The 20,807-nt window shown below is 41.8% G+C and overlaps 4 protein-coding genes across 5 annotated transcripts; 2 read left to right on the forward strand and 2 right to left on the reverse strand.

Annotated features, from left to right (window-relative positions):
- Positions 1–28: 28 nt before the first annotated feature.
- svopa (SV2 related protein a) lies at positions 29–7,130 on the reverse strand. Its single transcript, XM_062381997.1, has 16 exons — positions 6,972–7,130; positions 4,964–5,121; positions 4,786–4,871; positions 4,591–4,689; positions 3,841–3,912; positions 3,517–3,641; positions 3,361–3,424; positions 3,060–3,185; positions 2,834–2,962; positions 2,628–2,701; positions 2,405–2,481; positions 1,929–2,033; positions 1,417–1,528; positions 1,247–1,328; positions 1,007–1,096; positions 29–922 (listed from the first exon to the last, which is right to left on the reverse strand). Exons 1-16 carry the CDS (start codon positions 7,004–7,006, stop codon positions 704–706), a joined length of 1,653 nt encoding a protein of 550 aa, XP_062237981.1. The 5' UTR covers positions 7,007–7,130; the 3' UTR covers positions 29–703.
- A 955-nt stretch (positions 7,131–8,085) lies between these two features.
- Positions 8,086–13,826, forward strand: usp30 (ubiquitin specific peptidase 30). Of its 2 annotated transcripts, none has more exons than XM_062381998.1 (13): positions 8,086–8,194; positions 9,195–9,304; positions 9,386–9,559; positions 9,638–9,741; positions 10,193–10,291; positions 10,552–10,597; positions 10,680–10,774; positions 10,879–10,938; positions 11,154–11,240; positions 11,462–11,542; positions 11,627–11,837; positions 11,936–12,047; positions 12,521–13,826. In XM_062381998.1, the coding sequence occupies exons 1-13, from the start codon at positions 8,124–8,126 to the stop codon at positions 12,771–12,773; spliced, it is 1,503 nt and encodes a 500-aa protein (XP_062237982.1). In that variant the 5' UTR covers positions 8,086–8,123; the 3' UTR covers positions 12,774–13,826. The 2 variants fall into 2 exon arrangements, with proteins under 2 accessions (XP_062237982.1, XP_062237983.1); XM_062381999.1 differs by lacking the exon at positions 8,086–8,194 and adding an exon at positions 8,282–8,479.
- A 133-nt stretch (positions 13,827–13,959) lies between these two features.
- Positions 13,960–17,211, reverse strand: alkbh2 (alkB homolog 2, alpha-ketoglutarate dependent dioxygenase). The gene is made up of 4 exons (XM_062382001.1): positions 17,018–17,211; positions 15,440–15,789; positions 15,170–15,368; positions 13,960–15,090 (listed from the first exon to the last, which is right to left on the reverse strand). The coding sequence occupies exons 2-4, from the start codon at positions 15,738–15,740 to the stop codon at positions 14,781–14,783; spliced, it is 810 nt and encodes a 269-aa protein (XP_062237985.1). The 5' UTR covers positions 15,741–15,789; positions 17,018–17,211; the 3' UTR covers positions 13,960–14,780.
- Positions 16,700–19,993, forward strand: unga (uracil DNA glycosylase a). Its single transcript, XM_062382000.1, has 7 exons — positions 16,700–16,911; positions 17,205–17,429; positions 17,515–17,610; positions 18,534–18,631; positions 19,063–19,151; positions 19,268–19,446; positions 19,531–19,993. Exons 1-7 carry the CDS (start codon positions 16,813–16,815, stop codon positions 19,669–19,671), a joined length of 927 nt encoding a protein of 308 aa, XP_062237984.1. The 5' UTR covers positions 16,700–16,812; the 3' UTR covers positions 19,672–19,993.
- Positions 19,994–20,807: the final 814 nt, after the last annotated feature.

Consider the following 20,807-nt stretch of genomic DNA (forward strand, 5'->3'; position numbering starts at 1 on the left):
CGTTAAAATATGAAACAATAGTGAAGAACATAATATACATTAATATTCATAACAGGAGTTTCAAAAAGGATCTGTACTGTCAGGGACTTACTCTACAGTACGTCCTCGGCATGTGAATCTTTAAGTCACTTTAATTTGACCGAATCATCTCATGATTTGTTGGTTGAACTGTTCCTCACTACAGCGATACACTTTTGATAAGGCTGAGTTTATGACTTGTGTATTTTGACTTGTTCACAAGATCGTTCTCCATTATTGCAAATAGAAGCAGCTTTTTCACGGGGTTAGGAGCAGGTCTCTCAACCACAAACTGAATAGGTAGTTTTAAGGCTCTTTGAAAAAAACATTTGAAGCTAACTCCTGATTCCCCCTTTGTATTCCCCTATGCTTCTCTTACATTAGAAAAGGTGGATTCAGATACTTTGCTCGAAGTATTTGAAATCTCACCTCTTCATGACCGCGTCCCAATGACTTCACCTTTTGTTTATGCACTTGTTCAGGTCATTTGGTCATCCCAGTCACCCTGTGTGCAGTCATACAGTGGTGAGATGTGACAGCAATGGCGATTGAAGACTATAAGTACAGTGAAATGTAAAAATATTGTGCTGCCTGGCTCGTAGGGTCATGGGGTGAGAGCTTGTGTTGCTTCCACGTCCCCCCCTCTGGCCTCTTCTCTCCTCTGCGGTCACCATTCAGGACATCCTCAGCCCTGGGAGCCGGAGCTTGAGTTTGGGTTTCCCTCTGAGTTGTGGGAGGAGGAAGAGGCCCGGCCCATCATCTCCTGGCCCCACTCACGGTGGCTGGACTCCTGCAGGCCGCGGCCTGTCGTCTCAATCGGCAGCGCACAGCAGGCGACGGCAGCGACAAGGCAGCAGCAGCAGTACACTGACAGTGCCAGATACACAGAGGACTCCAGCATCACCTGCAGGATGAGGACAACCGGGCGTCTTTACTCTTTCATATTCTGTTCTGTCCTAAAATGAGAACATGATTGCTGTTCTGTTACCTGTGCAACAAACGGAGTAATGAGGGCACCAACTCTGGCCATTCCACTGCTTGTTCCCAGGCCTAAAGCCCTGGTTGCTGTTGGGTAAACCTGCAGAGTTCAGAAAACACTGAGGAGGCAGCCTTACTCAGATCCTAACTCTATTTACTCAGCTATTGATTTGTATCTGTATCTATGCTAAACCTTGTTTGCAATTTACACAATAAAGCAAAGAAACTGCACATGTATTGGACATCTAACCTCTGGAGTGTACACATAGGCAGCCTGGAATCCTCCTGCAATAAAGGCTCTGGCGATGAAGATCAACACTGTCATGGATGTCCTGCAAGAGACCAACCAATACCAATCAGAGTACATAAACATTGAGTCCAGTCTAAATCAAATGTTTTATAAATCAGAGCTAACGTTACCTCCCAACACAACCATAGAGTGGAATGATGCACAGAGAGAAGATGAGGAAACACAACGCCATGGTCCTCCTCCGTCCCAGTCGATCGATAGCCCACAGTGTCACCAGCAGTCCTACACAACAAACAGTTAACTTTAACCAAATGTAAAAACTATTTATACCTTTAATTTGTGTTATTGATTAATGTTGTGTTTTGTTAATATGTGGCTTTTATATGCCCCCAAGCACCTAATACACTGATATGGAAGCAGCCAGTAATGATTGTGTGTCTTCTATCAGAAAGACCTATCAACATATTATTTCAAATGTTCCTATTATTATATATATGTTACTGATATTAGCATTATTAATCAGTCATCTTTCTTTTTTGCAGTAACAGATATATTTGTATTATAATGAATTGAATTCCATATTATCACTGTATTACTGAACAGTAACAGATCAGCCACCAAACATAACTTAAATTATTTCATACATTTTTTGGGGGATGACATATTGAAGAGCAACGTGTACCTGGGAATTCAGACAACGTCGTCCACAGTAGATCTTTATAGTCATCGGAGTTCAGATATTTACACTCCAAGTTGCACCGGAGCTCCCTCTTATTACCTTTGGACACTAGAGGGAGGCACAAAACAACAAACTCAAACACATGGCCGCATGACGAGACCAGCACATGAACCGCACAACCACGATGCAGTGGTCACATCAGCAGCAGCGAATGTGGTACTGAAAACATTAAAGACAGCACAGCTCCATCGATAGTCCCTGTCAGCCATTGTTAATGTGATAGTGTGCTTTTATATTTATACTTATTTCTTGAAGGATGATTTATTTTATGTTTATTTGTCCCAAATTCTGTTTTTTAATTTTAGTAAATGTAAAAGATATTAGTCACACATGTCATTAAACTGTGTGTTTGTTTGTGTGTGTGTGTGTGTGTGTGTGTGTTTGTGTGTGTGTCTGGGGCCTGAGAAGCACCGACTCACTTCCACATGCGCCTCCTTCCTGAAACAGCTCTGTGGTCAGAAGCACCAGTCCATAGTAAGAGAAGGCATTTGCAAACCTGAGGAGAGAGAGACAATGAAACAATAAAAATTCACAAATTGATGTCTATTGCACAGTTTTCGAGAATAAGAAAAAAAAAGAAGAAACCCAGTGAATAGTAAATAAAGATAATGACTGCATGCCATTTCCTGTCATTCCATTTACCAAATAAACCACAGCAGAATTGTGGTCCAGCGAAAGTGGGATGAAAATAAGTCCTGAATCTTCCCACGATCCTCCTGGATAAAAAAAAAAACAGAAAACGACACATGAAATAACCTGAATTTAAAGATTAAAACATAATAACTGACACACGATCATTTCAGAATCATAAAATAAGAGGATTTGTGGTCTGCAGAGAAAGACTGCACCTGTCTGGCAGCAACTAATTTTCCCAGTGGCATGGGTGCTCCGTTCTCTGTGGCGATGCGCTTCAACGTGGCCAAAGCTTTGTCCTGGTTTCCTGTCAGCACGTCGTATCGAGCGCTCTCAGGTAGCCACTGGTCCCACCACACCCCCAAAAAACAGGCAGATCAGTTGCAGAATCTGTAATCTGCTGTGATTTTTTATGTTTTAGACTGATCACACCATACTTACAAAACACAGGATGGCAAAGATGAAGAGAGGAATGTTAGAGAGGCCGAGCAGCCAGCGCCAGCCCAGAGTGGGCATCACCAGGATCGCCAAGAGGACCTCAAACACAGTGCCCAGCGCCCAAAATATCTGCAAAGCCACCGCAAGGAGCACAAGTTGTAAAAGAAAAAAGAATCTAGTGTCAAAATTATACAAAACCTCTGCTAAAAACATAGATAATTTCAGTGCAGTGCAGGTACAGTTGCATGTTTTCTGGACACCAATAACACTATAATGAGCTGGGGGATAGTTGTGTGTTCCATACCTCAATCAGCAAGATGCACGTGGCTCTAGACTTCATAGGAAGAAATTCAGCATACAGGGTCACCCTTATAAGGAGAAACACTTTGCCGTTAATCCAAACTCAAATCATTCACTGTAGCATTGCTTCAGATTAGCGAGAGGAATCAAAGCTACTCACGACTGTGGGGCTCCTCCGATGCCAAAGCCCACCAGCGCTCGGAGGACGAGGATCCAACCATAAACAGGTGCAAATGCACTCATCAGGCCGTAGAACATTGTCCACAACACACTCATCTTCAGACCCTGTGTGTGCACGTGAAGAAAAGGTACCGGACTGCTTGATAAACCGTTTTCAACACATCCAGTGCATGTCGATATTGTGTACTATTGATCATTTTCTTTCACAAACACAAAAGCTAAACTTGATTCTGCACAATGAAAAAGTCAGAATGAGGAGACAGATATCAACTCTATGACAAATAGAAGTGTTATTAGAACTTACTGTTTTTCTGCCGTATCTGTCGGATATGTTTCCCCACAGAGAAGAACTGATCATCATCCCAATAAATACGGCCTGCAGCAATTAAAAGAAATGACAATGGAATTGAGTATGTCACAGCAGCGCAAACATTACAAGTTCCACGTTTTATGCACAAGGTCAGCTCGGGAAGAAGAGCAATGTCATAGAAAATGTTAAAAAGAAAAGTAAGGTAGATGTGAGGTAGATGGATACTGGACATGAATTGAGAAGAATTCCGAAGCCTGATGGTCTGGTGGTGATGACGTTTATGTCACGTGAGTTTTACTGCACAGAGCTGATATAATGCTTGGCCTGTCATACATATTTTAACACTGCAAACAGAACTGTAGCTTTTTGTATTGATGTGATCCACAAAATTTCAAAGAATGGGAAATTTTAATTCGAATATTTCCTCGTAAAAATATATATGTTTAAGGTGTCAATGATGGATTTGGTTATAATGGGCCTTTGCTGTTAACTTTAGTTAATCTGCATGCATGTTGTTGGATATGATACTTAAAGTAAATATGCCTTTGGTTCACATTAAAATCCAAATATTGCACAACAGTTCTAAAGGCATTAAATAACCATTAGTCTCTGCTGCCACACGGTCATCACTGATCAATACAGGCACTTATTTTAAAACAATCCCAAAGCACTCAATCAATAACTATCAGGGCAGTCACATGGCCCTGCAGGCAAGAGCACTTTACAGCATCAGAGCACCATTACCGATGTAAGCAGCGCCACCTCCAGGCTGGGCAGTCTCCACTCACAGTGGAGCTGTGGGGCTAAGATGCTGAGGATCATCATCTCCATGGCATCAGCCATCTAAACAAACAAACAAACAATAACTAAATAAATAACAAAAAAGGATCCTTGCAGACAGTTCCTTGTATGTTTTTTTTAAAACAGAGCAGGGCTTACCCAGGCGAGACCAGTGAGGATGGAGAGTTTCCACTGAAACGTCCCGAAGCCGATGGCCTCCACTGCATCTTCTACCATGAACGTGTCTGAAGGAATGAGACATGTGTGAGTGTAAAGTGTGAGTCTAAAGGTGTAAACAAAGTTGTGTGAGAAAAAGGGGAGCTGTGCTATACTGCACCATCAGTCGGATTGGCGAACTCCCGAGGTACTGGAGCTCCATCTGTAAGAGCCACAGACTCCAGATCAGTCTGCTCTGTGATCCTGATAACTTGCTCTTTATTCTCGCCATCATCCTCGGAGCGGGTGCTCTCACCTGTGCGACGGAAGCGAACGACACTGGAAACAAACAAACATAAAATCCAATGTTGGCAAGGGGGTAAAGTGGGGTTGACATTGGGAGGGGGTAGAGGTCAAATGGTCTTGATAAATTCTAAATAATAATTTCTTACCAATAAGTAATAGCTTGATATACATGTACCTTAGAAATTATTTATATTTATAGGTTATACTTGGTGAGGGGGAAAAGTTATTCTTTGTTTGTGCTGGGAAATAGATGGAATCAAGAAAACCAACCACTTTATCATGTTTGATAATGGTCATAACTTTTCATTTAGTGTAATGTTATGATTATAGGGGGGGTTGTACAGGCCAGTTTTGATTATTGGTGGGGTTACACTCCCTTTATCTTCCCCATAAATTCCTCCCTAGAGGGTGTGAGCATGTACATTTCTACAGTTTGACTGCCAGAGGAGTTTCGGAGGTCTGATGCCCTCCAGGCACAAAGCTCAGTAAATATGAGAGTCGGAGGCTGTTGCCTAGGTGATGTGAGCTTTTTCTGGCACTGATTTTGTGAATGGGTGGAAGTGTCATCCCATGGGTAAACCATGTTACGCCAACTAATAGCACAGCACGCTCTGCTCTGGCAACCTTATAACAGCTAATTACCCAGAGAAAAGCATGTTTGCTACAGACAGAAGGTGTAATCTTCTCACACACTTAGATAATGGTTCGTTTCTACAGGATGGAAGTCTGTAAGGGAACTTGAACAGAGGCAGTGATGTCTGAACACTGTAATTACATAACACTGCCCACATGCCAGGGGAAGCATTGGTGCTGCAAACATGTTTACATTTTAAATATAGACGAAACAGTGAAATAAACAGTTTTAGAATCCATATAGCATCATTATTTTCTATTCTGTTTTCATTATTTTACTTAATAAAGCTTAACTTATCTATAAGTTTTATACAGATTCTTCCTTTTTATTTATTTTACCTCTTTCAATCTCTTGACTCATTTTATCCAGCTGTTTTTAATCGTTCTTAATTTCCTTGATTATTGTTTTAACAGTGTTTTCTGATTTCGAATTGATTCATTAAAATTTTGTCTCTGTGTTGTTTGTAATGTCCCTGGAAATCACCTTGAATCTGACTCTGTGCATGAAATGTGCTGTATAAATAAAAGTGCCTTGTCTGGCAGATGAGTTTATAAAAGGTCTGGTTAAATCTCTTTTACTGTAAACTACTCACATTTATATATATAAAGTAAATATATAGATATCCAGCTATACGATCAAATACCCTTGAAAATATCACCTGTTTTTTCATTATAGCATTTAAGACATTAATATGATGAACCATTTCCTTTTGTCCTTATTTTTTTTGGAGGGGGGAGGATTAGAAACGACTGTGAAACTGTGTGTTTTTTTTTAATGCTGACCGGACTCGCACTGGACCACCTTGAGCTGCATGTGTGTGCAGCAGGATTGAAACTATATCACGTTGTAGCCACTGAGTCATGACAGCAAACACAATTACAAGTTAGGATGGAAAAGTTATCAGGCAGAGATCACAGTGAAGCAGCTTCCGGATTATAAATGGTCTCCTCTAGGGAAACGCCAGGATTGTAAACAAACTGCATCACAAAGAGCAGCCGGAATGTGCCTGGTTTGTTTCTGTATATATTTCTTCAGGCTGAGATCATGTCAGGGAATATGACCGGATACGTGTTGTGATGATCTGACTGGTGCTTTGGGGGAATGTCAGGCTGTTTGAGCTGAAGGAATAAACACGACGCGAGGCTGACAGAGGGCGTCTCGTCGGACAAACACGCTGAGAATGGAAGGCGCAACAAAAGACATAGCAGACGAAGGCGTCGACGCGCAGACTGAGATTTGTGATACTCACGGCAGCTGTCTTAGTTGGAACAGATCATCGTCCATGTTGCTGTGTGTTGTCCTGAAGCTCCGTTTGGCCTCATCGCCGTTTACATGATCACGTCAAGCTGCAATTTCAGCACCGAGGAGAGCGACCGACCTGCTACGGTGTTCGTCCAGATCAGCCAATCAGAGCCCGCCGTGCACAGCACGAGACCGACAAGGCGGGAGCGCGAGCGTTGATAAAGATTATGAGCTCGCGAGGATGCATGGTGCACGGTCCACACATGGTCCATTAACACACACCCACACACTCACAGACCATCACAACTAAATGCTTAACCATATAACAACCAACTCAACCCTCAAACACTTAAAAATTTTGAAAATTGGCCTCATAACCATAGAAAGACCTGCGCGCGAACACAACACATACACAAAACAACCCAATGAACCTGTGAGGATCACCCACATGTGTCCTCACAATTTCAAAATGTCCTCACAATGATGGTATTGAACCAAACTTGGCCCTCATAACTATAGATAGACATGTACTCGTACACGCACACGAACACGCACACGCACACCCCCCCCCCCCCCCCACACACACACCAACACAGTCACTGATTGGACTTGACAACAATGGGCTCTTAATATGACAGTATAGTATGATATGTATTATTGGCTATTTACTCAGCACTAAGAGAATCAGTCAAACTTGTAATTTTACCTAAAACCTCACACATTATTGGCAGAAAATTGTACAAATAACAGTAAAAAATCTATATAAATCTATATATACATATATACATCTGACATCTATTTTAATACTATATTCTGTCTATTTCCTTCTTTAAATGTTTTACAAAGACTGTGTTAATACATACTTAGGCTATATGTTTTTTCTTCATAATATCCTGTGTGTCTATTTTCTACTTAAAATGTTTTATTACTGTACATATAGTTTTATTATATCCCTTATGTCTTCTTTCTGCTATAAAGAACAGTATGTTGTTGAAATGTGCGCAACAACCATCCAGTCTATAGTAACAACCACAGGGGTTAACAATCAACACACAATGGGATGTCGGAGTGTTTTGTGTGAACACATCCGTCTCCTCCTCTTCCGCGGGTCCGTGCTGAAACAACCCTCTGCGGACCACAGTTCCGCCATGAGAGCAGGATGTTTCGGTGCAGACCTGGATCCTCTGATAAGCTCGTCGGAGAGTTTCTTGGCACTGGACGCGTCGTCAGGTAAAATCTCTCCTTCGGGCAAACAGCAGCTACCGGAGCTGAGCCGGTGCTGTGACCGGGGCCAACAGGCTGGTCGCGACGTCACCGTGCGTCGGAGTTAAAGTGCAACATGCGCAGACAGACAGACACACAGGGACGGTTCGGTCTGACGTGAGCTGTCGGTAAACCCGTGAACGGTGGAAAGTAGCTACGATTTACGTTTCCTGTTTGTCAAGAAGAGAGCTTGAATAGTTATGAATGGAAGCGACGTAGTTGACTGAGGGCAGCCTGACCTCGGTGTTGTTGGTAAGCTAACCTGATGCTAACACGGTGCTTCATGGTCACTCAGCTGTTAGAAGGGGTATGTGGTGTGTGTACGTGTATGGTTTTTTTTGTTGGGGTGGGGGGGGCATGTGTCGCTACTTGGATTTGATCACGTTAAATGTTATTAAATACCATCAACAAACAAGTTCATGTTTTCCTAACAGGACCACTAGGGTGTGTTGTTTTGTTAAATGCTTTTGTTTTCCCACAGTAAACTAATTGGATGACCGCTGTGTGAATCGTGTCATTAATTCATTTAGTTTGCTTCACGTTGCGTGTTGTTTGCTCCGTGTTTTCTGAGCAGAGTGCAATCAATAAAAACATAGAAGAAGAAAACAGTGGTTTTGACCCACGTGGGTTTCCTAACAATTCAAAACAATCGTCCAAAACCACCCACCACCTCCATATATTCTACACAGAAAAATAATATTGTTGCACCAAACTTTGTTTGTTGATTGAATGGTAAATCGTCTGTATTGATACGGTACTTTGCTTGTCCTGATGAGCAGTTGATGAAGTCAGTTTAATTTAACTAAGTCCAGTTCAACCGTTTTATAGCACCTGGATATAACACTACCTGGACAACTGTGAATCTCAACACACATACATACACACTAATGATATATTTAACTGAGATGACAAATCACAGATATGTTGTAAACTAAATTTGTCATCTGTCTGTATATTGTTTTTTCAGAAACAAGATGATTAAAAACTGGGGTGTCATCGGTGGAGTAGCTGCTGCGATTGCAGCTGGAGTCTACGTTTTGTGGGGCCCAATAACCGAGAGAAAGAAGAGAAAGAAAGGTGAGATCTGGTTTGCCTTCATAAATACATAGATTTGCTTTATTACAGTAGTAGCAAACAATAGCTTGTGTTTTCTCTCAGGTATGGTACCCGGTCTGTTGAACTTGAGCAACACCTGCTTCCTCAACTCGTTGCTTCAGGGTTTGGCGGCATGTCCGTCTTTCGTCAGGTGGCTGGAGAAGTTTTCCGATTCGCCTTCGATCCAGTCGTGCAAAGACAACCATCTGTCTAACACGCTGCTTCAGCTACTCAAAGGTATGTGAACGCAGTCGGTCAGATGAATCTTTAGAGAGGAATGGTTCATTCATATTTCTGACCTTTGTGCACCAACAGCTCTGTCCTGTGACGAGCCTGGGGAGGAGGACGTACTCGATGCCGGATGCCTCCTGGAGGTTCTCAGACTGTACCGCTGGCACATTAGTTCATTTGAAGAGCAGGTCGGTCATCTTGCTGTAGAGTGGTATCTGGCTTATGTTTCTGTGCAAAATATATTATGCAGTGTTTTATTAATGTAAGTGAAATGTAACATTTGACCACAATATGATCATGTTTATTTCCCCTTTGAGTGATCATGACTGATTCTCATACAATGTAACCTTGATCATGCTGTATCCGGTACTACTGAATGAATCTTGGCCTGATTGCTTTAACCAAGGCATTGTTGTTAGATGAGTGGGAGGGGTGAGCAAAATGTATAAAGACAAAGAATTGCTTCCCATCGGTGTGCATAGTACAAACAAACCTCTGTTGTATGCACCATGCTCTTGAGCATTAAAGTGTGACAATACTGTAAGAGAATTGTGTCTTGTTCCTCGTTGGCAGAGTGGGATTGTAGAAATTGCCACGACATTGACATCTTCTCTTGTTGTGTTGCTTTATTCCTTCAAGGATGCACATGAACTTTTTCATGTCCTCACATCTTCTCTGGAGGAGGAACGGGATCGTCAACCCAAAGTCACCCACTTGTTCGACATGCAGTCCCTCGAGGCAAGTTATCGTGTTTGTCCCTAAAACGGCACAAAAAGCCTCTCTTGTGTGTCACATGCCTCCCATAGGTTTTATAGTTCAGATCAGCACTTTGAAGTACATGTGTGGTCTTGAGGTGGGTAGTTACGTCATTTAACACTAAATCTGCATTCTATATCTCTCTGTCTCTTAATGTGAACCATAGCAGGTGTCAAAGAGTTGTGACAAATCTAGTACAGCCCTCTTAACTGTTCTGTGTGTATGTCTTCATCTCTTATCAGAGTCTCCCTGATCAAGATGATAATTCTATGACCTGCAGAAGTCGAGGTAAGACAATAAAGCAATTATTAATAATAGCCTATTAAACCACACATAATAATTTACATTTTTTTAATTTCTTGTTTTGCAGCCCCACTTCATCCGATACCAAGTCCTTGGAAGTGCCATCATCCTTTTCATGGCCGTTTAACGAGCAACATGTCTTGCAAGCGCTGTGAGCATCAAGTGAGTTTCTATGTAGCCAGTCAAGTGAATAACCACGTTAGTTTGTGTTATTTTATTTTTTACCTTCTTGAGCTGATTTGTAACACTACTTGTTTTTTTTACAGAGTCCTGTTCGGTATGACTCTTTCGAGAGCCTCTCCCTGTCCATCCCTTTACCTCAGTGGGTGAGCAAAAACATCAGAAACAAGTGTTATCATACCATCGCTTCTCACTATGCTTTTTGCTTGTCCTGATTCTCATAATATGATTAAGATTAAGATGATTAAGATGCATTTATTAGTCCCAAACACATGCACAGACATGCAAAGGCACACTCATGCAGGTAGGGAAATCTAATCTCTGCTTTTAACCCATCTGTCTGATCTGTGTGTGTCCTCAGGGTCGACCCGTCTCTCTCGATCAGTGCCTTCAGCATTTCATCTCTTCAGAAACCATCAAAGAAGTGGTGTGTGAAAACTGCACAAAGGTACATTCACCACAGTGTCAGAGTAAAAATTCTGGTAGAAAATGTCATTAAATAAGTAATTCACTGAAAACCATAGACAGGAATATTACGGTAAGTGCATTCAGATTTTCATGTTAATCTGGTTTATTTGACATCTTATTGTTTTATGTGTGTCTTTTATTTTATAAGACCTTTATTTTGCTGATTTTGTTTAATTGTGGTTTTGGATCATTTGTCCTCAGCTTCAACAAGAGTCCGCAGCCATCGGACAAGCTCTGGAAAGTCAGAGAACAACATTTGTTAAACAGCTCAAATTGGGAAAGGTAACTGTCACTTTATATTATCTATTTATGTTTTTCCCTGTTTTGGAAACTTGTCTGTGTCTGATGTGTTCCCCTCTCCTCCAGCTCCCCCAGTGCCTCTGCATCCATTTACAAAGACTGACGTGGTCCAGTGAAGGAACCCCCATCAAAAGACAGGAGCATGTGCAGTTCACAGAGTATCTAACGATGGACCACTACAAACACAAAGTTCCCATGCAGAGAAATAAGCGGCTCACATGTGCACCAAAGCCCAAGAAAGCAGAAAATACAGATGATGTCACCGCAAACGGCACAGGTACATTGAACTTGTCTCTGTAATATCATTTTACTTTATATGACCTTTTTTATGGTGCATTTTATGGTGCATCATAATTGTTGTATTTTGATTTACAGATGCAGAACATCACAACAACAACAACAAACCTTTTTCCAATGGAACCTGTTCATCTTTATTTCTTCACTCCCCTGGTGTGAAACCACAACTCGGCCTCATGTATGACTACAGGTAACCTCTATGAAAAGCAAATGACCATGGTTCAATAATAGAAGAAACTCCCACAAATCAGATCAATCAGTGTTGTGGAGGTGATCAAAAGCCTTTTCAGACGTGGAATGAGGACCATGGCTGCCTTCATCAGTCTGTTTAAGTGATTTTTCAGAAAGATGTGACTTTTACGTTAATGTTCTTTGCGGCTTCAGCTTATAATTTTGTCAGAGAATGTGCCAAACTGGTTCTGAATAATCCATAATCAGTTTTGATTAAGCATAGCACAATGTTGAGAGAGAAGCAGATCAATTAAAATATAGCCAAAAACTGTTTGGTGTGATAGATGAATCGAGTCCTGAAAAAAAGGGCCGCCTTCACAGTCCCCTGCAGTCAACTGTTGGTCCTATGTTACCTCAACACTTTGGTATTTATGGTAATCCAATTTGTCACCAGTCTGTGTATGTTGGTGACCACACTGTGTCCTCCCACAGCTCTACAGAATACCTTTTCCAGCTCACGGCCGTGCTGGTTCACCACGGCGACATGCACTCAGGACATTTCATCACGTACCGCCGCAGCCCCTCCTCACCTCGCAGCTCCTCGCCCCTCAGCTCCCAGTGGCTCTGGGTGTCGGACGACTCGGTGCGAAAAGCCACCCTGCACGAGGTGCTGTCTTCCAACGCTTACATGCTCTTCTACGAGAGAGTGCGAAGGCTGGACCTCGCTCAGCGCTCCGAAGATTAACTGGACGCTTGCAACTTCGAAGCCTGAGTGACTTCAGGCTTTCCGGTCAAACTGTCACAGCTGTATGTGCCAGTTACAACATTGTTATCGACAGGCAGTTAATGACTTAAGGAGCCGAGAGGAAAGCAATCGTGCAGTTGTAAAAGAGGTGATTGTACTTCCTGGATCAAAGCAACATGTTGAAGATCAGTGAATCATGAATAGATCATGAATTCCATGAGCGGACACTTTTCCATCTGCTCCAATAGTAGGATGCTCTAAATCCAAATGATGATTGACCTGTCGGACATTTGACACAGTTAACAGTTTCTGTCAATGTTGCTTCTTTAGGACAAGAAAACAGCAACACATGACAATATAGTGGATTCTATGGTGAGAGTCCTGCATCACAACGTTCATGTGTGAAGTCCATAGTGTTATTTCTGTTGAGATCGTCAGGGGAGTGGACTCAGCTCAACAGAGGGAACTCATCAGGACTTCACGGAGATGCTACTTGTTGCATATTCTGAAAAAGGCTTAACTCTGGTTCTCCATGGTCTAATCTTATCTGCCTAATCATTCCCAGCGGTGTACGTAGTCTGAAATGGATCGCCTCAGTTCATAAGCTGTTTAATTTGATATTTTTCTATGTTTCCAGTAATCCTTACACTGTCCTGTTTTGCAGAGCTGCACAGTTGAGGTTCAAGTGCCATGTTGTCTTTATTGCGCAGTATTTGCACGTGGATTCAAACCACGTCTGCTGCAGCTGATGTGACCATAACGTTTGATCTCTTAATGGAAACAGGATGTACCCGCGCTGTAACAAATTCATAATGATCTGCTTTTGGTTCATATAGCCAGTGGAAAACTGCAGGTGTTTTGGGCAAGTTATCCTGAATAATTTTGTATTCTCGGTAACTTATAACTGCCTTGTATGCTCTGACCAATCAGCGAGAAAAAAACGCTCCTGGTTACTGTTTGCGATTTGCACAAATGTATATTCATGTGAGATTGTGTGTATCTGTGTGCAATCTGTAAAGGTGATTGTTTTCAGGTATTAAAAAACAAAACTAATGTGCATTCTAGATTCATTGAAGCAACATAAATATATGATAGCTTGAGACAACAGACACAGTATTATCTATCAGTAGAAATGCCTAGAATCCAGCAACACATTTTCTCAAGTGTCTTTGAAGACAAAACTGAATCAGTCCGAGAATATCCTTATATTGACCAAATATGCACAGAAGAGACAAACGAGCAGTAGTTTTCAAAAGAATAAATAAATACAGAATTTCACAGGGTAAACGTGACAAAGGCAGACAGATTATAACTAGAATGATATTCAGTCGAGAACAAACCTCTGCCACGACCCGACAGTCCCTTATTATTCAATCAAGATGCACCAGATTTCATACACATTAGTTTCCTAAATGTCCAGTTTTTTCCCCCTCAAGAGCCGTGACAATTGTGAAAATGTAAAAAAAAAAGGCTTTATGTTTCTCTTTATCTGGTCAAACATCTATTTCCAAGGGCAAAAATGATCTCAGATGTTCCAGAAATCCTTAAATATCAGATCAGATAAACTTCACCCCGTTTCAGTTTGTTGTAATCACATTTAAATTTGGAGTCTGATAAATTAACCTATAACTGGAATAACAGTCATCTTTCCTTTTACCACCACATAGGTTAAAGACCTAGTCTAAAATCAGGGCACCATTGGTTCACGATTCTGTCAATATACAGCCTGCCTGCTCTAATCAATGAGATCCTGTGATTTTTCAAGAGGATTGAAGTGTTTATCATTGTTGACTCCTTGTCAACATTGCCAGGTACTTTACAAAATATAACTGATAGTTTCAGTGTGAGTTTGAACTTGAATGAGCCTCCTCATCTTCACTGTGTGCTTCCGTTTTGTCACTCAGGTTCAGCTGCAACATAGAGAAACACTTTTTAGATATGTGATATTTGTCTATATCCTCGGGCAGTATTGACCAGTGAGGGCCTTGCCCCCAGCTTGGCTCCCTGTCATTTCTTGCTGTCCAGTACGATGCGTCTGAAGGTGAGGTTGATGCGAGGCAGAAGGACCCTCTTGCGCACAGGAAGGCTGTGGTACCAGAAAGAGTTGGTGGGTGGGTTCATGAGGAGCAGGCTCCCATGAGTGAGCTCCACCTTCACAGGTTCTATCTGCCTGCTGCTCTGTTTCCCCCGAGCGTCTTTGTGCCTGAAGATGAAGTCTCGTGCTGCTCCCAGAGAGACGGAGGCGATGGGACAAAGTGGGTCCAGCTCCTTTTCATCGTCCCGATGCTCACCCATGTGATCCTGCCCGTCTTTGTACCTGGTGGAGCGAAGAGCACTTTCATCAGGGTGATGCATCAAACTGTGAATTTTACAACGTTTGCTCAGTCATTTCTCACCTGTTTACCAGGACAAAATTAAAGGTCTGTCCTGTTATTTTTGTGACAGCGTCCCGGATGGATTCCAAGGTTGGAGTCCAGGGGCTGGCTGAACGTTTCACCCCAGAATAAGTGTAGGTTAAACCTGCATCTCCGTGTGTCGCCTGCTTTCTGGGTATATTGTACAGCTTTCCAAACACGTGGACCTTTGCTTCTTCCCCTGGAAAAGAAACACATCTGCTCAACAGCAACTTCAATAACATTACAAAAAAAGTGCTGTTGATGTTGTACCTTTAGAGTACTCCACCTCCTCCTCCAGCTGTTTAAACAGCTGATCGGCTTCCTCTCTGGAGAAGAGTAAAGCATAATCACAGTCAAGTCCCTCTGCCTCTATTTTCTGCCACGGAACAGGTTGAGAGAACTCTGCTAAAGCTGCATCTTCATCTTCTTCCTCCTCCTCCTCCTCCTCCTCCTCCTCTTCCTTTACCCTCTCCTCTTCCAACAGTTTGATCTTCTTCTTTGGACTTCTTCTTGTTACAGCATCACTGTAGCATGAGCGTTTATTCTGTGTCTGAGACATAAACGTGTCCATTGTAGGAACCTGTTTTGTGTCTGAGGAACTGAATTTTACTTTTTGAGATCTGGAAGAAGCAAAGAAGAATCAAACATTAACACAGATTTCAAGATTGCATGTGACAAAAGCATCTTCAGTGTTGGTTGGCGTCACAGACTGTATATAATGATAGACAATGTGACAACCACGCAAAAGTGAAGCCAAAGCCTTGCGATCACCACCTGGTGGCTGGCTGCGGTATGGCTCACAAGCCCTGCCTCCTCAGTTGGGACATGGACCAAATCACATATCTTCAAGGGTTCTTTTCCCAAGCAACTTAGGTTGTATTAGTTATTTGATGCTATGATACCGGGGTGAAGTGTCAGGGCTGACAGCTGAGAGTCATGACTAAGTATGTGTCTAAGTGCATTGGGAGACCTTGCGACCACGGCTCCATCCACAATCATTACTGTGAAAACTCTGGCTCCAAATGGGCAAGATGGTGATATCTTATGGTTGGTGCCTCATATATATTCACTAAAAATGGTTAAAAATTAACCCAAAACCCAGCACAACTAACTGTTTCCTTTATCGATCAGTCAATTGAACTATTTGGATATCTTGATTAGTGTTATTTCATATCCATCTGTATAGAATAGTGAAAATACCCGTCACATTGTCCTTGAGGCCGGCGTTATAAACTGTTTCATCTCAAAACAATATGAGACGAAATGTTAATAAAACATTAACATCTTCATAGTTAAAAAGCAGAAACAAATAAAAACCGGGCCATGTTTTTGCTTGAAAAATTAGTCAAAAGATGGTCAAATTAATTGTTGACTAATAACCGTAAAACCACCGTGTTAGTTGTACATTTCTCCACATATTAAGTGCAGCACCTTACTCAAACAGTGGTGAACATCTTTAACAGCAGTTGTTCTTGAACAGAGCCCTGCTCATTATCATAATCCAAGTGACGTACCTCTGAGTTGGCGCGAAATACTGAGCTCCCCTTCACTGAAGTAAAGTTCATTACGGAGGAGCCTGCAGCTGATTATCTTTCCTGTTCACCAATCAGTGGCTTTTCATTATTTTACAGCCCCTCAACAAGATGATTGGACAGAAAACGATCCATTCGTTTTTTTCGCCCGTCTCCAAAAAGCGGATTTCTAAGGATTTAAATCAAACTGACGATGAAGCTAATGACGCGGTGAGTGACACTTCCGGTTCTGTAGCTAACATGACAGCACGCGCGAGGTTTACACAGCGAACACTTATTGATGTTTACATGTAAAGTTAATGTAACGGCGCCTTACTGCAGCGTTTAGTTTCCCGCGACACGAGCCGCGTCATCCGGGCTGCGTTCACAACCACGTCGCTGCAAACGCGGAGACTTCCCCATAGGGCTTCCCCCGCGTGACGATGTGTTTACTCCTCTGTGGAAGGTTCCTGAAGCCGCTCAAACCTGCTCTCTGTTTTACTCAACATATCACAACCATGCAGAGGAAGAGGAAAGCCTCTGCGCTGGATTCAGACTCGCCCAGTCCTCCTTCATCTGCTGCAGCCTCCCCGGCTCAGACCCCTCTGTCTCCGGCGCAGCAAGAGCGGATCGCCCGCAACAAGAGAGTCGCCCTGGAGAAACTCGCCTCGGCCCACACGCTTCCTGGTTTCGGGGAGAGCTGGAGAGAGGAGCTGTCCCCGGAGTTTGGAAAAGCGTATTTCAAACAAGTGAGAGGATGATGGTGTCACCACACTGCTGCACACTGTGTTGTTGTTGTCTGTGGTTTAACATCCCCTCACATCTCCGTCACAGCTGATGGACTTTGTCTCTGGGGAGAGGAAACGTCACACGGTGTTTCCCCCTGCTGAGCAAGTCTTCGCCTGGACTCAGACGTGTGACATCCGAGATGTGAGTGAAACACTGACCTGGGAACGTGCCCTGACATTAAAGTATAATTCACTTTATTCTGGTCAGCTTTATAAATGAGGCTTACATGACTCATAACACAACTGCGAATAAGGGCAAATAATCAAAGAAAGTATATATGTATACATATCAGATCATAACTACTAAGGTAACATACACTTCTGTACATTTCTATATTGTATGGAAATGTATAATTAAGAGAAACAGCTGGAGCAGTGCATCATTGTTGCAGTGTACATTTGTCTGCATTACTTTAGTTTAAAGTTACATTATTGTCATTGATTGACCTCAGATATATAATTCTGCATTTAACTGTCAAAGAGATGACTGTTGGATTACACCACTTAATAAAGCTGGGTGCTAACTAATTTTGACACAGTACAGAAATGAACAGAAACCAGTTGCTGCTCGGGACAGTAAGAAAGTACATCAACATGGTGAACCTTTGCAGCATTCCTAAGAAACCGATCGGATTCATACTAGCCTGTTGAAATGAAAAATAAATGGTGATTTATTTCAAGTTTATACTTTAATAAATGAATAAAACAGAAGTAGACAGTCTTAACTTCATTCTTACTTTTTTTAGTTTTTCGTAATCACATTTTCTAGTTTCATGGGGGGAAAAAACAGCTACACCTACACAATATATACAAATTATCGATACAGATTCCTATAGGGTGGAATTGTAAACGTTTTTTGAGGTAATTTGAAACTACTAAGCCTCTCTAACTGGTTCTGTGGATTTGAGAAGTCGAACATCTTTAAATATGCATTGTCCAGAACACAAGCTTCTTACTTTTTAGTTGAGTTATTGTGAGCCCAGTTTTAACGTGTGGATAGTGTTACAGAACTTGTCTGCAGTGTGGATATAAAATTTCCTAAAAAATATCTGTTTCTCACTCCAGGTCAAGGTGGTGATTCTTGGCCAGGATCCGTATCATGGGCCCAACCAAGCCCACGGACTGTGCTTCAGTGTCAAGCAACCAGTCCCTCCTCCACCCAGGTGAGACGCCTCTTAGGTCTCTCAGCTCTATCATGAGTAGTGTCCATGTGGAGCCAATGTGAGAGTACAGTAGTAAGATTTTCGCACAATTCCCGGCGAGTGGTGTGTCAATGACATTGCTAACAGGGGCCAGATACAAAACTGCAAAACTAAACTAATACAAACATCTCAGAAAGAGGTGCTCCACATGTAGAAGATGCAGAAAAAGATGGTAACTTGGAAAGATAATGAGATTTGAGAGGTTTTGGAGGGGGTCGACTCTGGTGTCAACACATGATATCCACAGTACAATTTACGATATGTCCTGCCCCCTGCATTCTTCATATGTGAAAGATAACAGGAGATGTCCGGATAATTTGGTTGGGACATTTTCCAGATTTCATGTTTGACAAAGGCTTTTCAGTAATTTTTGTTAAATTTCTCATTTCCAGTTTGGCGAACATTTATAAAGAACTGATTTCAGACATTGAAGGCTTCCAGCACCCAGGACACGGAGATCTGACTGGATGGGCCCAACAAGGTACTTGAAAAACCCCAGAGCAGCCTTAATGTTTACACACAGTTACACAACAAGAGAGCTGTTATTCATTGATTGATAAAGCTTCCATATTTTCCCTCTGTGACCTCAATCCTCAGGTGTGTTGTTGCTCAACGCTGTGTTGACCGTCAAAGCGCATCAGGCCAACTCTCACAAAGACAAAGGCTGGGAGACTTTCACGGACGCTGTGGTGAAGTGGCTCAGCAATAACATGGAGGGCCTCGTCTTCATGCTGTGGGGGTCATACGCTCACAAGAAAGGAGCTGCTATTAACAGGGTGGGTCGACACTTTCTTACAAACATTTTAAACCGAAGCTTTTTATTTTGTTCAAGCATCTAAGTTTTCACACTGTTGTTATAGAAACGCCACCATGTGCTGCAGGCGGTGCATCCCTCTCCCTTGTCTGTTCATCGGGGATTCTTCGGGTGTAAGCATTTCTCAAAGGCCAACGAGCTGCTGACGAAATCCGGGAAGTCTCCGATAGACTGGAAGGCACTTTAAGTTGTTCTGCATGTGTATGCCAGCTTTACTAACATGTGTTACCATTAACTACAGATACAAACCAACACATAAGCTTCCAAAGTCTCCTGTTTCAGCAAAACTATGTTTTTTTTCAATGAAAGAGTTTGTTTGTTCTATACCCCGACTTTTCTTAATCGTTCTTGTTGTGGTACATAGTTGTGTCATCTGCATTTGTCAGTTCCTATGTTGTAAATATGTTTGTGTACACTTATGTTTTATTTTAGTTCAGCCTTTCAAGTTTGCTTCATATAACTTGTTTTACTCAAGTGTTGGTTCCATTAAACTTGTTCTAAAACTCAAAGTAGTGTTGTAATGTCTAATTTGCCCGTTGAGGTTGAATCTAAAAGATCGTAACTTCCTTAGATGTCCATAACTCTGCAGGTGTTGTCTACACATTAATATCAGCTTGGTGGATTTGCGAGCACCAAACAAACAAAAAAAATATACACGTAAAAGATCAAATTAGAATAAGTGGGAGCGATACTGTGAACATAATACAACATGTAACTTTTTCACAATAATGAATATCCTCTACTTGTTACTGAGTTTTTGATCTTTGTCACAGGCAATCAACTGCATGACCTTAGAACACATTTATACAACCATGAGTTTTACTAATATGGGCAAAGCAGCATCATCCTCACAGAGCTATAAGAGTTAATGTGCAGGACAACATAAAAGTTTGACACAAATATTATGACACTGTGCGATGACCACATTTACACCTGGTATTACTCACTGTATTTAACCATCATATTCAACAAACCTTTTTGACTATGGACATACTTACCTGTCAGACTAAAATTAGCTTAATGACATAACAGGTGCTTGGGCCAGATATAGCTAATCATTGCAATGCAATTGTCATAAATAGTAAACATAACAAAGGTCCGTGATATATTGATTAATTGATCATGTATTGTGAAAGCACAGAGATTGTATTACATGTCATTGAGCTGCCTCAGATTTTTGAAATATTTTTTCTGTTTACCAAGTGTCTTTCGTTTTCTGCTCATAAAGAAGAGTTCAAACTACTAATGCCGTTTAACTTAACAGAAATAATAATTTGACAAAAATCCTTATCGACCATGTCAATAATTAACTCTTAACGGAGC

Source organism: Platichthys flesus, chromosome 3 (genome assembly GCF_949316205.1).
Source record: "Platichthys flesus chromosome 3, fPlaFle2.1, whole genome shotgun sequence".
NCBI lineage: Eukaryota > Metazoa > Chordata > Actinopteri > Pleuronectiformes > Pleuronectidae > Platichthys > Platichthys flesus.